Raw genomic sequence first — 15,568 nt, forward strand, 5'->3', positions numbered from 1 at the left:
ACCTCAACTCTACGAAATGCCTACCCACCTCCACAAACATACTGAAACCCTGCCGGTCCAGGCTTCCGGCCCAGGCCTAAGTACAGAAAAGAAAGACAAAAGCGGAAGAAGACCTTCACCCCGCTGGGAGAGTCTTATACCAGCTTATTTCAGAGGTTGAGGCAGTTGGATGTGTTGAGGCCAGTTGAGTCAAAATTGCCAAACCCTCATCTAAAGAATCTGGACTACTCCCTCAGCTGTGCATATAGTTCTGGTGCTCCGGGGCACGATACGGAAAAGTGTTGGCAGTTGAAAAGCGCCATCCAAGAGCTCATCGACACAAATCAGATTGTGGTCCAAACTCCGGAAGCACCCAACATCAATCAGAACCCATTGCCAGNCCGGACCTTGGCCTTTTGTTGCTTGGGGAATGGATGTCATTGGACCAATTGAGCCGGAAGTGTCGAACATGCATAGGTTTATCCTGGTGGCCATTGATTATTTCAGAAAGTGGGTAGAAGTTGTAACTTTCAAGTCGGTGACCAAGAAAGCAGTGGTGAATTTTGTTCATTCAAATCTCATCTGCCGGTTCGGAATCCCCAAGGTAATCATTACAGATAATGCTGCGAATCTCAATAGCCATTTGATGAAAGAGGTATGCCAACAGTTCAAGATTATGCACCAAAATTTCACCCCATATCGCCCTAAGGTAAATGGAGCTGTTGAGGCAGACAACAAGAACATAAAGAAGATACTTCGAAAGATGGTGCAAGGTTCTAGGCAGTGGCATGAGAACTTGCCTTTAGCTTTGCTGGGTTATCGCACTACTACTTCGGTAGGTGCAACTCCTTATTCTCTGGTATATGTGACTGAAGCAGTTATACCCGCGGAGGTTGAGATTCCATCCCTTCGGATTGTTGCTGAAGCTGAAATTGATAATGATGAGTGGGTCAGAACCCGATTGTAACAATTAAGTCTGATTGATGAGAAAAGACTGGCGGCAGTATGTCATGAACAGTTGTATCAAAAGAGAATGGCAAGAGCATACAACAAGAAGGTGCATCCCGGAAATTTGAAGTGGGTCAGCATGTATTGAAACGCATCCTGCCACATCAAGCTGAAGCTAAAGGTAAGTTTGCCCCAAACCGGCAGGGGCCGTTCATTGTAACGAGAGTGTTGCCCAATGGTGCTTTGTATTTAACATATTTTGAAGGCAAATGTGTAGATATGACTGTTAATTCTGATGCAGTCAAAAGATATTATGTATGATTTCTTTGGTTTGTCATCAATTGCGTTGTTTGTATTTGGCATTTTTCAAAGATTGGAATGACGAAGGTATTTTATTCTGCTATCCAAACACTTTATCCTTTGCTACCCCTTTGAGCCTTGTTTATCTTATTTCATACCCCTCTTTTGGAATCGGCAGTAGGGTTTAAAGATAGAGAAAAGGAAGAAAAGAAGGAAAAAGAGAAAGAGAAAGGAAAAGGAAAAGATGAAAAGAAAAAGAAAAAGAGGAAAAAGAAAAAAAAGGAAAAAAAAGAAAAAGAAAAAAGAAAAGAAAAGAAAAAGCAAAAGAAAAGTAACAAAGTCTTGAACTACGTTCGACCTGATTCCTTTTAAGGATACGTAGCCTTACGGTTCGGTCCCATCTAAGTAAAATTCAAAATTCCCCAAGTAAAGAAATTGGGGAAGAAGTTGTGGTTTTTGTGAGAGATCTGATTCCAAAAGTTGTAACTCAGAGCCCTTTTAAGCTGTTTTGAACCTTTATGATATCCTTTCTTTCTAACCCTGTCCAAAAGCCTACATTACGGTCCAAAGAAAGACCTTCCGATCAATCATTCAGAATGCCAAGTCAAGTGAGTTAGAGGCATGATTCACATCAGGGGCAACACTCCGTTCTACACAAGAAAAGTAAATAAATGGGAGAGTCCTATTGGTGAAACCCCTCACGGGCACTATAGGGCGATGAAAAGCTGAGAGAAAATAAAATGAGAGAGTCTTATTGGTGAAAACCTTCGCGGGCACCGTAAGGTGACGATGAGATGAGAGATGAACAAATGAGAGAGGTTTGTTGGTGAAAACCCTTCCACAAGTCGAATGAGGTTAGTGACTTTGCAGAGAGATTGGATTATGGGGATCTCAGTCATAAAGTTGAAGACTGAAAGGTGATTGGTTGAATGGACCAGGCTGATTAATCCGAAATGCATGTCATGATCATTGGTGCCAGTTGCTTCGCTCAGATAAGTCTCTTTTCTTTCTTTCTCAAATAATCATCTTGGTTTAAATTTCTTTTTTCTTATCCCTAAATTCTCGGAGTCACTTCATTTCATTTTCTCTTGGGTCTACTTCTCTAAGTCTTCCTCAATGATAGTTTTGTTAAACAAGCAAGGAAGGATTTCAAAGCTTATTACCAATTTTCAATTGCACAAAGCAAAGTGCGGCCAGAGCATACCAGCAATAGCATGATTCAAAATGAAAAATAAGGTGTTAGTAGGAGTTCAAGTGGTCAAGTGGTTTCATGAACTTTGAGGAAATACAGAGGTTCAAGTTGGAAGGTCAGCAGGATGAGTGTGAGGCACTCGGGTCATTCAGGGTCCTGTGGTTGAGGATCAATCAGAAGGTCAAACAATTCTCTGCCAGTCCAGGGCAGCTAATCGGAACAAAGCATGGCAGTGGAAAGGCCACAGGGCTAAGACAGATAAATTTGCAGAAAGGGCTAGAGCGGTTGTTCTTATGGGATATTCTGAAACCCAGAAAGGCTATATTTTATTTGACTTATCCACAAGGCAGTTTTTCATGAGTAGGGATGTTGTTTTTAGAGAATTTGAGTTTCCATTTTCTAAGGAGAATGAGAACAATTCAGTCACTCAGGAGTGTGAAGGAGTATTTTCTCCATCACATACTAATGTTTTACAGGAAACAAGCAATTTAAATTCCACGGAGGAAGCAGTAGCTCTACAGGAAAATAGGCAGAGTACAGTGTAGGAGATAGACTCATACTCATTGAATTTGCAGGAGATGGATGTTGCAGGAGTCCCTGAGAATGCACAGGAGAGATCAACCACAATTGAGAATGCATGAATTCCTAAGAATACACATGAGAGATCAACCACAATTGAGGATCAAGAAGAAATAAATGAGCAACAGGGAAATACAACAAGCTCAAGACCAGACAGAAAATCTACAAGGCAGGTCAAGGGACCGATATGGATGAAAGATTATGTGACAACCAAAAGGAACACAAATTGAAACTATCCTATATCAAAATACTTGGCATATGATCAGACTACTCCAAGCTACCAATGTTACTTAGCAAAATTCTCTTAGTTGACTGAACCACAGACATTCAAGGAGGCTGTGAAGGATAATAGATGCATAGAAGCAATGAAACAAGAAGTGAAGGCATTAGAAGACAACAACACATGGAAGGTCGTAGACATACCAGCAGGGAAGAATGCTCTTGGATCAAAGTGGGTATATAAATCAAGTTCAAGGCAGATGGAGACATATAGATGATCAAAGTCAAACTGGTTGCAAAAGGATATAGTCAAAGGGAAGGCTTGGACTACCATGACACCTTCTCACCAGTGGCAAAAATGGTCACTGTGAGGACTGTCATTGCATTGGCTGCTTCAAGAGGCTGGGGATTATACCAGATGAATGTTTATAATGCTTTCCTGTAGGGAGATCTATGTGAATAAGTGTATATGGAGTTACCTGAAGGTTTTAGAAATCCAGGAGACAGAAAGGTGCAGAAATTAATGAAGTCCCTATATGGACTCAAGCAAGCTTCAAGGCAATGGAATATTAAACTAACTGAGGCTTTATTGGGGGCTGGTTTTGTACAAAGCCATCACGACTATTCATTGTTCACACTGAGGAGTCAAGAAGGTATATTATCTCCTTATCACAGGAAGTTGTGCAAATCTGATTAAGAAATCCAAAGACATATTGCATCAAAACTTTAAGGTGAAGGATCTGGAGAATTGAAATATTTTCTGGGAACTGAAGTCCTAAGATCTAAGAGAGCAGTACTACTGAATCAGAGGAAATATATGCTAGAATTGATATCAGACATGGGATTAAGTGAAGCTAAACCTGCATGCACACCATTGGAAATCAATTCAAAACTGACTTCAATAGAGTATGACAAAGCAAATGGAATCAATGGGGACATGGCTTTACAAGATGTTAGCACTTATCAGAGGCTAGTAGGAAAACTTCTATATGTTACTATAACAAGGCCTGGCATTAATTATGTTGTACAATCCTTGAGCCAGTTCATGCATGCACCAAAAATGTCTCATTGAGATGCTGCTTTGAGAGTGATAAGATACTTGAAAAGTGCACCAGGCCAGGGTGTATTACTGCAGTCTAAATATACTAAGGAGCTCACATGTTGGTGTGACTCGGTTTGGGCTGCTTGTCTTAATACTAGAAGATCTATTACTTGTTATGCTATCAAGTTTATCAACTCATTGATCTCTAAGAAATCGAAGAAGCAACATGATGTTTCAAGGAGTTCAGCTGAAGCAGAATACAGAAGTATGGCTGCAAGTATTGTAGAATTGACTTGGCTACTTGCTTTGTTCAAGGAGCTGGGTGTGGAAATAGAATGATCAGTCGTAGTGCTCAGTGATAGTAAGTCAGCCATTCAACTAACAACTAATCCTGTGCTTCATGAAAGAACAAAGCATATAGAGATCGACTGTGATTTCATTAGAGATAAAATCAAAGAAGAGATGGTCAAGACAACACATGTCAGCACTAAGTAGCAACAGGCAGATCTGTTAATTAAAGCTTTGGGGGCTGCTCAACATGATTATCTACTTGGCAAGCTTAGAGTGTTCAATATTTTGCACCCTCCAGCTTGAGGGGGCATATTATGATATAAGCATGTGAAAGTCACATGGGTAGTTAATTAGTTAAGAGGGTAGTTAGTTGTTATAAGTAAGTTAAGGGTATTTTAGTCTTTTTAGCTTTTCTTTCTTCTTCTTCTTCTAGTATATATCGATTGTGTATGACACTGTAAAGCTTAGGCTTGCTTATTCTCTCAATAATAGAATTCTGCTCTAGAATCTTCCTCCATTAACGAGCTCAAGCCGTCCTTACAATTTGTCATTTGCCTTGAATAAATCATGTGTTTTTGTGAAATAGTGGTAACCTTGAACATTAGCTATATGAAGCTTTATATAGGAGTGAGGCTGGTCGAAATTATTTTCCATTTGTAGCTTCAAACCTTAAAATAATTCGATCGCCTCTTAAGGAAAACAAATCCTAAAAGGATTTTATTTTCTTTCAATTAAAGACTCTTTCACATGATTTCCTTTTCATGCAAGTATTCACATAATTAAAAATTCGTATTAAACACAAATTTTTTCAGCTAGTATTTTCTTGTAGATCACGAACAGAATCTCTCCAATTATCAATAGGAATCGTTTAAACTAACCTGCACTAGAAAATACTCTTCAGCTTCTAATCAACAAACTTCGAGCGACCTAGTAGTTTGCAAATTTTTATTAATCATCAAAATAAATTAAGCTCATCTCAATAGTTATTACCTCCGTTTTAACTTATGAGGCATTACAAAATCTAATGACTTTAAAAAATTATGATTTTAAACATGTTATATTTAGTTTTTTCCGGCTATAAGACGTTAAAATTTTGTGATCTTAAACATTCCACAATATTTGTATGGCTATAAAAAATTTTCGTTAGAAGTAAAATGGATAAAATAAAAAGTTTAAGATTAAATTATTTTCAATATAAAAATATGTCATTCTTGTTTAAACGAATTAAATAAGTAAATTGTGTTGGATTTCTTTAGTTAGTGTGAATGAAAAATAGAGGAAAATAAAAAATTTGAAGACTTCTACTGAGGAAGTTTGTTCCTTACCGGAAAGAGAGAAAAATTCTTTTGCTTCATAGAGAAACACTTTTTCTAGCTCTTATAGAGTTGAGAAGAATATATGTAAGTCTCATGCCTGTCGCCTTACTGAGGGGACTAAAGTCCTTAAGGATACACAATGAATTCTGTGAGCTTGGAATAAATTCATATTTATGTTCTAACAATTTATGTTTCTGATTTTCTGTTTTGAAAGCAATCTACTAACAAAGCGTGTCTCAAATTTTTTTGAGACAGACTAATAAAACGGACTTTATATTAAACACATGATTTCTCTCTTCAAGATAACACCATTTTCCTTTTATTTAAGTTAACGTGACAACAGCTTCATCTGTCAGCTGCTTCTAAAAATGGTTGGCAGCTTTATAATAGTATGACATTCTTTTTGAGGTGGTACTCAACCTGTTATATAATAGTTGACATGCTAGCTGAGAAATGGAAACCAAAGGTTAAAAAGTGAATTCCTTTTAATCCGCAGCTCTACGTAAGAAAAAAAACATCACGAGGTAGGCTAACAATGATAGGAGTTTAACTTCAATATATCAATAATGTTAATAATTGTATACTACTAAATCACTTAAATGAAAACACAGGTAGTATCAAATTACAGCAATGGAACAGTAGCTTCATCCCTAGCTGAGCTAGGAATACAGCAGCAACAATGGCGGAAGCTTAGCCTTGTGGACTCGAAGTCGTTCGATGATAGGAGAAGAACATTCTAGAGAATTTCGATTTTATTCATTTAAAATTGTTAAAACTAACTAACTATTACATACAAGTATATATAGAGAAGAAGAAGAAGCTAAGGTAAGAAGAAGAAGGAAGAAGAAGCTAAGGTAAGAAGAAGAAGGAAGAGGTAACTGGCAACTAACTGACAGTTGTCCAAACCTAACCACTAACTAACTCTCTAATTAAGCTAACAATGATAAACAAGTGAGTGGGAATAATTAATCTTAACACCCCCCCCCCCCCTCAAGTTGGAGGTGTTGCAAACACAGCCAACTTGCGTAATATGGTACCATGTTTGATACCTGTTAAGGCTTTAGTCAGAATATCTGCCAGTTGACTATCTGTACCAATATGGTGGAGTTAGATTAGCCCCGCTTGTAATTGGTCGCGCACAAAGTGACAATCCACTTCTATGTGCTTGGTTCTTTCGTGGAAGACCGGATTCTTGGCAATGTGAAGTGCAGATTGGCTATCACAATACACTGAAATAGGCATTGAAAAGGGGACATCTAGTTCTTCAAACAACCTACTCAACCATACTAGTTCCCCCACTACTTTCCTTAAAGCCCTGTACTCTGATCCTGCAGAAGACAGTGATATAGTTTCCTGTTTCTTGGACTTCCAACTAACAGGGCTATTTCCCAGAAGCACCAAATAGCCTGTAATGGATCTCCTAGAATCTGGACAACTAGCCCAATCAGCATCACAATATGCTCTAGCTGTACAATCTGTGTCTTTGGACATGAAGATTCCCAGAGTGGGATCACCTTTCAGATACCTAAGTAGATGGAAAGCTGCCTTCAAATGTGGCTCTCTAGGCTCTTGCATGAATTGACTTAGGTGCTGAACACTATATGCTATGTCCAACCTAGTGTTGGTTAGGAAGTTTAGCTTTCCTACCAGTTTCCTGTAGTATGTAGGATCTTGCAGAATGGTACCTTCTTTTGCCTTTAGCTTTACTGTAGGATCTAAAGGTGAGGAACAAGACTTACAGTCAAGGCAGATATACTCCTTTAACATGTCCAGCACAAACTTCCATTGAGAAATTATCACACCATCATCTTTATACATCACTTCCAGTCCTAGGAAAAAATGCAATTCCCCCAGATCTTTGATCTTGAACTGTTCATGCAAAAAGTCTTTCAACTGTGTGATTTCCTCTTTATCAGTTCCAGTAAGTAACACATCATCAACATATACTACAACATACACCAATGAATCTCCATTTTTCTTGTAAAAGAGTGAATGATCATTCATCGAGTGTGTGTAACCTTTTGAGCATAAAGCCTCAGTCAATTTTGCATACCACTGCCGACTGGCTTGGTAACTTCTTTAGGCTTTAGCTTTATTGTAGGATCTAAAGGTGAGCAACAAGACTTATAGTCAAGGCAGTTATACTCCTTTAACATGTCCAGCACAAACTTCCTTTGAGAAATTATCACACCATCATCTTTATACATCGGTTCCAGTCTTAGGAAAAAATGCAATTCTCCCAGATCTTTGATCTTGAGCTGTTCATGCAAAAAGTCTTTCAACTGTTTGATTTCCTCTTTATCAGTTCTAGTAAGTAACACATCATCAACATATACTGCAACATACACCAATGAATCTCCATTTTTCTTGTAAAAGAGTGAATAATTATTCATGGAGTGTGTGTAACCTTTTGAGCATAAAGCCTCAGTCAATTTTGCATACCACTCCGACTGGCTTGTTTAAGACCATAGAGAGACTTGATTAGTTTGCATATTAGTCCAGGTTTGTCCACAAAAAGCCTAGGAGGGGCTTGCATATATACTTCCTCATTAAGGTCTCCATGGAGGAAGGCACTGTTTACATCCAGCTGGGATATGCACCAACCTTTCTGCACTGTTGTGGCTATTAATGCTCTCACTGTTGTCATCTTCACTATTGGGGAGGATGTCTCTGTGTAGTCAATTCCTGCATGTTGTGTGTAGCCTTTCACAACCAATCTGTCCTTGAACCTTTCTATTCTACCATCAGCTTTATGCTTCACTTTGTAAACCCACTTGCATCCTATTGCTTGTTTTCCTGGTGGCAGATCTACCAGGTCCCAAGTGTGATTGGAATATAGAGCATCATTGCATCTTGCCATGCAGGATCAATGGCTGCTTCCTCATATGATGATGGTTCCCTGTCATCACAAACATTTCTTACAAGAACTTGACTATTAGGAGTTAGTAGATCAGAGGCAACATGGTGGTTTATAGAAAACAGTGCACTAAGGGAGTTGGTGTTTGGTTTAAGTTTAGGCAGGGAATGTACATAGTATTGTAGGTAACTAGGTGCCTTATGTGTTCTTGATAACTGTTTCAGTTGTATAGGTTCTGCATGAGGTTGTTCAGTATGATCCTGTGGTGAAAGTTGTGCTAGAGAATTAGGTGTCATGGATGAAGAATGACCATGTGTAGGTGACATGAGATTAGTTGTGTTCTCAACATTACTCCTTTGAACACCCAAATAGTCATATGTTTGTTGTGTAATGTTTGTACTGTCAGAAGGTTCAATAAAAGGAATTGAATGAGGGACATTAGATTGGGGAGACATATCCAAATTAGTTGCAAATGGGAAGATATACTCATTGAAAACTACATCTCTGGAAACGGTGATCTTTCTAGTGGCCAGAGTTAGGACTTTGTATCCCTTTGTGTTGTAGGGGTATCCAACAAAAACGTGTGGTGTTGTTCTAGGTTCAAAATTGTCTCTATGAGGCTTAGGTACAGTGGGGTAGCACAGGCACCTAAAACTCTTTAGGTGAGAGTACTTTGGTTTTCTCTTTTATAACAGTTCATATGGAGTTTGGTCATTGATAGAAGTGGAAGGCAACCTGTTTATAATGAAAGTTGCACAGAGAATGCATTCACCCCAATATTTTTGGGGCAATTTAGACTGAAAGAGGAGAGCCCTAGCTGTCTCAAGGAGGTATTTATATTTTCTCTCCACCATCCCATTTTGTTGTGGGGTGTAAGGGCAAGTTCTTTGATGTATGATACCTTTGGATTGAAATAGTATGTTTGTCTCTGTGTTGGTGAACTCCAGCCCATTGTCTGTTCTCACAGCTTTAACCTTTACTCCAAATTGATTTTCCACCAGATTGAAAAATCCTTTAAGGACTTGATAAGCATTGCTTTTACTGGATAGAGGATGAGTCCAAGTAGTCCTACTAAAATCATCCACAATAGTCATGAAATATTTATACTTGTCATGTGTGGGCACATGATATGGTCCCCATAAGTCAATATGTAGAAGTTCAAAAATCTTATTGGTTGTATTGGTTTTCTGAGGAAATGGGAGTCTTTCCTGTCTAGCCATTGGGCAGATGGTGCAATTGAAGGATTGTTTGGGGGAAAAGGTAACCGGGAAAGAGGAAATGTTTTTCATTTTTACAAAGGGAACATGTCCAAGTCTGTTATGCCACAGAACATCCACATGGTTTCCAACACACAGATGAGAAGAAGGACTAGAACAATTAGAAAATAAATTCTCAGAAAGAAACTGTTTTTCATTACCTGCACTTGGACTATTTACAATTGAAGATGAGAAAACACACTTATTGGCATGAGATATTGTATTTACAATAGAATGAAGTGGACACTGTGTGTTACAAGTGCAGTGAGTGACAGGAGTGGACAGGAAATCAATGACACTTGCTCCAGGACTTGTACTGTTGTTCTTCAAGCACCTTGGACACAAGATGTAGAGTCCATCTTTGACTCTACCAATCACTAGAGGCCTCTTCATTGAAGGGGCCTGCAGTATACAATAGGACTTGATGAAGGCAACAAGACAATTAAGATGAGAAGCTAGAGAATGAACAGAAATTAGGTTGTATTTAAAAGAAGGGACCAACATCACCCTATTCAAAATGATCTTAGGAGTAAGTACAACACTACCAATCTCAGTCACTTTCACTTTATAGACATTTGGAAGAATGACAAGTAGGAGATAAGGAAAGGTTATTATATTGGTTAGCAAGGATCTATTAAAGGTCATATTATTTGACGCCCCTGAATCTATAATCCATGAATCAGTCTTGTTTTTGAAACATTCACATGAGAGTTTCCCAAAATCAATAGAGGAGGTGCAAGCTATTATACCTGCAAAGTCTGCTGATGAGGTGTTGACATTATCTAAGTTGTCTCTCCCTCCTCCTGATTGGAACTGCTGCAGTAGATTCACAAGTTAACTGTATTCTTCCTTTGTGAGACTGACATTTTGAGCACTATAGTTCTCATCACCTGTATGTTGAGTATCTGTGGCTGTTACATGTGCATTAGTCACTCCTCTATTTCCCCTAGAACCTGGTACATTGACTTACACCTGAGTTACTCCCATGGTTATAGTTTTGTTTTGGATTTTGATTGAAATTGGAAGCTTGAATGTGGCTTAATTTTGGATTCTGATTTTGATTGGAGCCTTGAGGATAGCCATGAAGTTTATAACACTTCTCTCTCGTGTGGCCTGGCCTTTTGCAGTAGTCACAGAAGGGTCTGTTTTTATAGCTTTGAGAGTTATTAGGTGAGTAATTTGTTTTGAATGATGTTGTCCTGTTTGTGTTGACATTTAGGGCTGATGACTCAAGAGCTAAGTAGTTATGAGGTTTAATTTCTCTTTGTCTTTCCTCTTGAATCAGTAATGAGAAGGCCTGTGCAATTGTGAGAAGAGGATTCATCATGAGGATACTTCCTCGAACAACAGTATAGGTCTCATTCAGCCCCATAAGGAATTGTATTAGCCTTCTATCTTGTTCTACTTTGTGCATACTTTCCCTTGCTCCACATGTGCAATTGCATGTGAAATGAGATTTGGTAATTAGAGTAGTGAGTTCCTCCCACAACTTCTTCATTTTTATATAGTAGCCAGTAATGTCAAGTTCTCCTTGAGATAAGTCGTTAATCTCCTTTTGAATTTGGTAGAGCTTTGTTCCATTAGTCTGATCATATCGATCTTCAAGCTCTTTCCACAACTCGATTGCATCTGTCACATATTCAACACTGTCTGCAATCTCCTCTGCCAAGGAATTCAAAATCCATGAAGTCACCAAATCATCACATCTCTCCCACAATCGATAGCTTGAGGAATCTGGATCTGGCTTTTTGCAGTCACCATTGATGAAGCCCAGTTTATTTTTCACCGATAGGGCTCTCATCACACCTCTTCTCCATCAGCAATAACCAAAACCATCAAATGGAACAGGTACTAGGGCTATTCCCGGATTATCAGAGGGATGCATGTAAAAAGGGCTACTAGTATCAACAATTGGTTGATTGGGAGTTTCAGCCACAGTAGGTGCAGGTTGTTCAACATCTCCATCATTAGCCATTTCTTATAGGCGTAAAATTTAACAAATCGATCAAGACAGGATTCTAACTACAGAACTAGAAGACTGATGAAGGATTTCAAGGAAAAACTATTGAAATCGATGAGATCGAGGTCTGCCTGCACCCGATCAAAACAAAAACGAAAGTGGCGAAATTAGATTCAACAGATCTGGAAAAATGAGTCGGAGTTTCTAACCTTGCTCTAATACCATATCAAATTACAGCAATAGAACAGTAGATTCCTCCCTAGCTGAGCTAGGAATACAACAGCAACAATGCCGGAAGCTTAGCCCTGTGGACTCGAAGTCATTCGATGATGGGAGAAGAACATTCTAGAGAACTTCGATTTTATTCATTTAGAATTGTTAAAACTAATTACTAACTATTACATACAAGTATATATAGAGAAGAAGAAGCTAAGCTAAGAAGAAGAAGAACTGGCAGCTAACTGACAGCTGTCCAAACCTAACCACTAACTAACTCTCTAAGTAAGCTAACAATGATACAAACAAGTGAGTGGGAATAATTAATCTTAACAGGTAGCTCTCAAAAAAAGATTATTTTACTAAACTGAAAAATAAGACATAGTATTTCATATAACAACAGGTTAAAATGTCCATAATATTACTAGTAAGAAACTTCAAATTTTAGAAAACAGTATGAATGAGAAGCCTTCTCTATGGATGATGTGATGAACCCTTGTACGTTCCTTTTCGTGCAAAATTTGGTCTTCTACTCACTCGAATGTGATCAGCAGGCCTAAATTCATTACTGTTCCCAATTTTGAGCTTTTTCTTTGGGTGGATAGAATCATTAACAATCTCCACTTGCATTCGATGACTCTTTATTGGCCTCAATGATTTTCTCATATGCTCTTTCCTATGCTCCCTAATCGATCTTCTTCTTCTTCTTCTTCTCCCATCAATTTTTCTACATGAAAAGCTCCCTTCACCTTCAATGTCAGATTTTTGACGTCTTCTAGGTGTAAGAAGAAGTTGCTGAAACTTGAAACAGAGGAAAGTGCAACAGCAATCCAAGACTGAGAAACAAGTGGAGAAGCAAGCCCAAGTACATCTACACAGTATGTGACAAATGCACTGACAAATTCCCAACTTGTAAAGTAAGTAGAGGAATAACACAACTGCACATAACCAAAGGAAACTTGATGTAATCACTCCCAATAACTATCATGTGTTAGTTAGTGCTTTAGAAAATATATGCATGTACCAATTCATTCAACGAAAGCCAAAAATCTGTGAAATATTTTAATTTCATCATCCGGTACGTACACTTTGAGTCCATTGTATCCTTGTTGTCAGCAAATCATCTACTATTTGTCCTTGATCCAAATGTTTGCGTATAATTTGCCCGTCTACTTTTGATTATGATCTAAAATTACTCTCTAGCATTTTTTATTTTGGAACAACATTAGGGTTAAAGGAAGATAAGAGGTCATGTGTTAACACTTAACAGCAAAGATATTTATGGCCCTTAATTATAATTGAGGATAAAATTAAGATATTTTGCACATTCGAAAATTATTTTAATATATTTTCCTATAACAATTCAATTCCGGATATTCAAAAAATAGTTAATCTATTGAAACTCTTGCTTTATATATGTGATGCCAGGGCGTATCTAGGTTAAAGGGTATGGGTTCACGTGAACGGTGAACCCATATTCTTTTCCTTACACCATATATAATAATATTATATTTCTTAAAAATTTACTTAAATATATGTGCGTGCACCCATGCTTAAAGACGCCTATAGTGCAATAATTATTGGGTGCACCTCTACAAGTAAAATTGGCGGTTCAAAGCCTACTTCGTATGGTCTTGTTTTCGGCACAAATTATAGATATATACATAATCACTAAACTTTCAAAAAATATGTAATTTTGAACCTATAATTTTAAAAGTATAGTGAGTTTGATAGTAAGAGACTAAAGTGAAACTCGTCAGATATAAATTTTAAATCTACTTCTTTACAAAAGTGCATCCATCATCTTGAAATTCTCGACTGCCTCATGCCAGGTATATTGTCCAGAAGTTATGTGATATCGTTTTACTAACTTTGCAAACTTTTTATACAGGTTATTGGGTCCAATGTGCACATGAGTAGCTTTTCGTTGTTTACTACATAAAAGTAACATTCAATCAATATTGTAAAATTGGGAGCAATGTGCAATCTCTGTTTGTGATGTGTGTAAACCTTAAAAATTGCTTTGAATAGATTGTAAGCCATGAGAACCAAGTATTATAATGTAGAAACTCACCGAAATATAATAGGATTGATACCATGGTGGATTTCAGCAGTTGAGAAATGCAAAAATTCTCTATGTAACATAGAAAATCCCATGTTGGGGCACATACAGAGCTGAGACATTAATATCAAAAATATAAAATTGTGACAACACTTAAAAGGAAATTAAAAATTTTAAAAAAAAAAAAACAGTTAAAGAACAGAGTCCTAGTTTTTATTTCAAAATAGACTAGAAATTGTTGAAGGAAATGAAACATTTACCTGCAAGCCTTTCCAGCCAAGAAATCAAGTGGATGACCAAGCAATTTGCCCAGAATTTCCCCAAAACCTGATAACACTGTACCCATGACATTCCCCATTCTCTATTAAACCTGTTTACTCTCTATCTATCATTTCCTGCTGCAAAAATCAAATAAACTTGAATAGTGAATCCGAAATCAAATGAAGGAAAGAATAATGTGACTATACTACTTTAAAAGCGAAACCATTCCTTCGTATATTCAAGCAAATTAAACATTGAATTTTGGACTTCCATTAGAAGCAATCAACAACTGTGGATCGGCAAAAAAGGTGGTTGATAAAATGATTAGTGCAGTGGCTTTTAATGGATATAAGTTTGAAGATCCATCGAATAACTGCTTTCTTTCACGTTTCATATTTGATAATTGTTGGAAGTTCCTTTCAATTAAAAACTATCTGCCAATAATATAATAATAATAATAATAATAATAATAATAATAATAATAACAATAATAATTGTTATTATTATTATTATTATTATTATTATTATTATTATTATTATTATTATTAGGGATGGCTTGAGGGTAATATTAGTAAAGCCTTCGCTATAGGTCCCTAAATTTTGGAGCCCCAAAAAAAGTTTTAGTTGTGATTTTCTATCTTAGTTGCTTAGTCAAGATTGAAAGTGTGGGCGAGGGTGGTTGAAGCGAGGGGAGGATGACAGTGTCTGTATCCGACAACCAGTTCGGGTTCATGCAGGGTTGTTCTACTACAGAAGCTATACACCATGTTAGGAGGTTGGTGGAACTGTACAGAGAGAGGAAGAAGGATCTACACGGTGTTTATTGTCCTTGAGAAAGCGTATGACAAGGTTCCTAGAGAAGTTCTCTGGAGATGCTAGGAGGCAAAAGGTGTGTTGGTTCCCTACATTATGGCGATTAAGGACATGTATGATGGGGCTAAGACTCGGGTTAGGACAGTAGGAGGTAACTCTGAGCACTTTTCCGTTGTAATGGGGGTTACACCAAGGTTCTGCGCTCAGTCCGTTCTTATTCGCCTTGGTGATGGACGCGTTAACACACCATATACAAGGGGAGGTGCCATGGTGCATG

The 15,568-nt window shown here is 37.7% G+C and overlaps 2 protein-coding genes across 2 annotated transcripts; both read right to left on the minus strand.

The window, feature by feature from the left end:
- Positions 1 to 9,409: 9,409 nt before the first annotated feature.
- Positions 9,410 to 11,954, minus strand: LOC109214159. Its single transcript, XM_019378051.1, has 4 exons — positions 11,807 to 11,954; positions 11,396 to 11,719; positions 10,844 to 10,932; positions 9,410 to 10,381 (listed from the first exon to the last, which is right to left on the minus strand). Exons 1-4 carry the CDS (start codon positions 11,952 to 11,954, stop codon positions 9,410 to 9,412), a joined length of 1,533 nt encoding a protein of 510 aa, XP_019233596.1.
- A 544-nt stretch (positions 11,955 to 12,498) lies between these two features.
- LOC109214163 lies at positions 12,499 to 14,794 on the minus strand. The gene is made up of 3 exons (XM_019378054.1): positions 14,478 to 14,794; positions 14,230 to 14,330; positions 12,499 to 13,093 (listed from the first exon to the last, which is right to left on the minus strand). The coding sequence occupies exons 1-3, from the start codon at positions 14,573 to 14,575 to the stop codon at positions 12,630 to 12,632; spliced, it is 663 nt and encodes a 220-aa protein (XP_019233599.1). The 5' UTR covers positions 14,576 to 14,794; the 3' UTR covers positions 12,499 to 12,629.
- Positions 14,795 to 15,568: the final 774 nt, after the last annotated feature.

The sequence above is a fragment of the Nicotiana attenuata genome, unplaced genomic scaffold, assembly GCF_001879085.1.
Source record: "Nicotiana attenuata strain UT unplaced genomic scaffold, NIATTr2, whole genome shotgun sequence".
NCBI classification, from domain to species: Eukaryota; Viridiplantae; Streptophyta; class Magnoliopsida; order Solanales; family Solanaceae; genus Nicotiana; species Nicotiana attenuata.

Coding starts and splice junctions, on each gene's coding strand:
- LOC109214163 (XM_019378054.1), bottom strand. CDS start 14,575: ATGGGGAATGTCATGGGTACAGTGTTATCAGGTTTTGGGGAAATTCTG. Junction 14,331..14,477: donor TTGGCTGGAAAGGCTTGCAG/GTAAATGTTTCA, acceptor TTAATGTCTCAG/CTCTGTATGTGCCCCAACAT. Junction 13,094..14,229: donor ATCAATCCTATTATATTTCG/GTGAGTTTCTAC, acceptor GGTTATGTGCAG/TTGTGTTATTCCTCTACTTA.
- LOC109214159 (XM_019378051.1), bottom strand. CDS start 11,954: ATGGCTAATGATGGAGATGTTGAACAACCTGCACCTACTGTGGCTGAA. Junction 11,720..11,806: donor TGTTCCATTTGATGGTTTTG/GTTATTGCTGAT, acceptor GCAAAAAGCCAG/ATCCAGATTCCTCAAGCTAT. Junction 10,933..11,395: donor CACATGTGGAGCAAGGGAAA/GTATGCACAAAG, acceptor TCAATGTACCAG/GTTCTAGGGGAAATAGAGGA.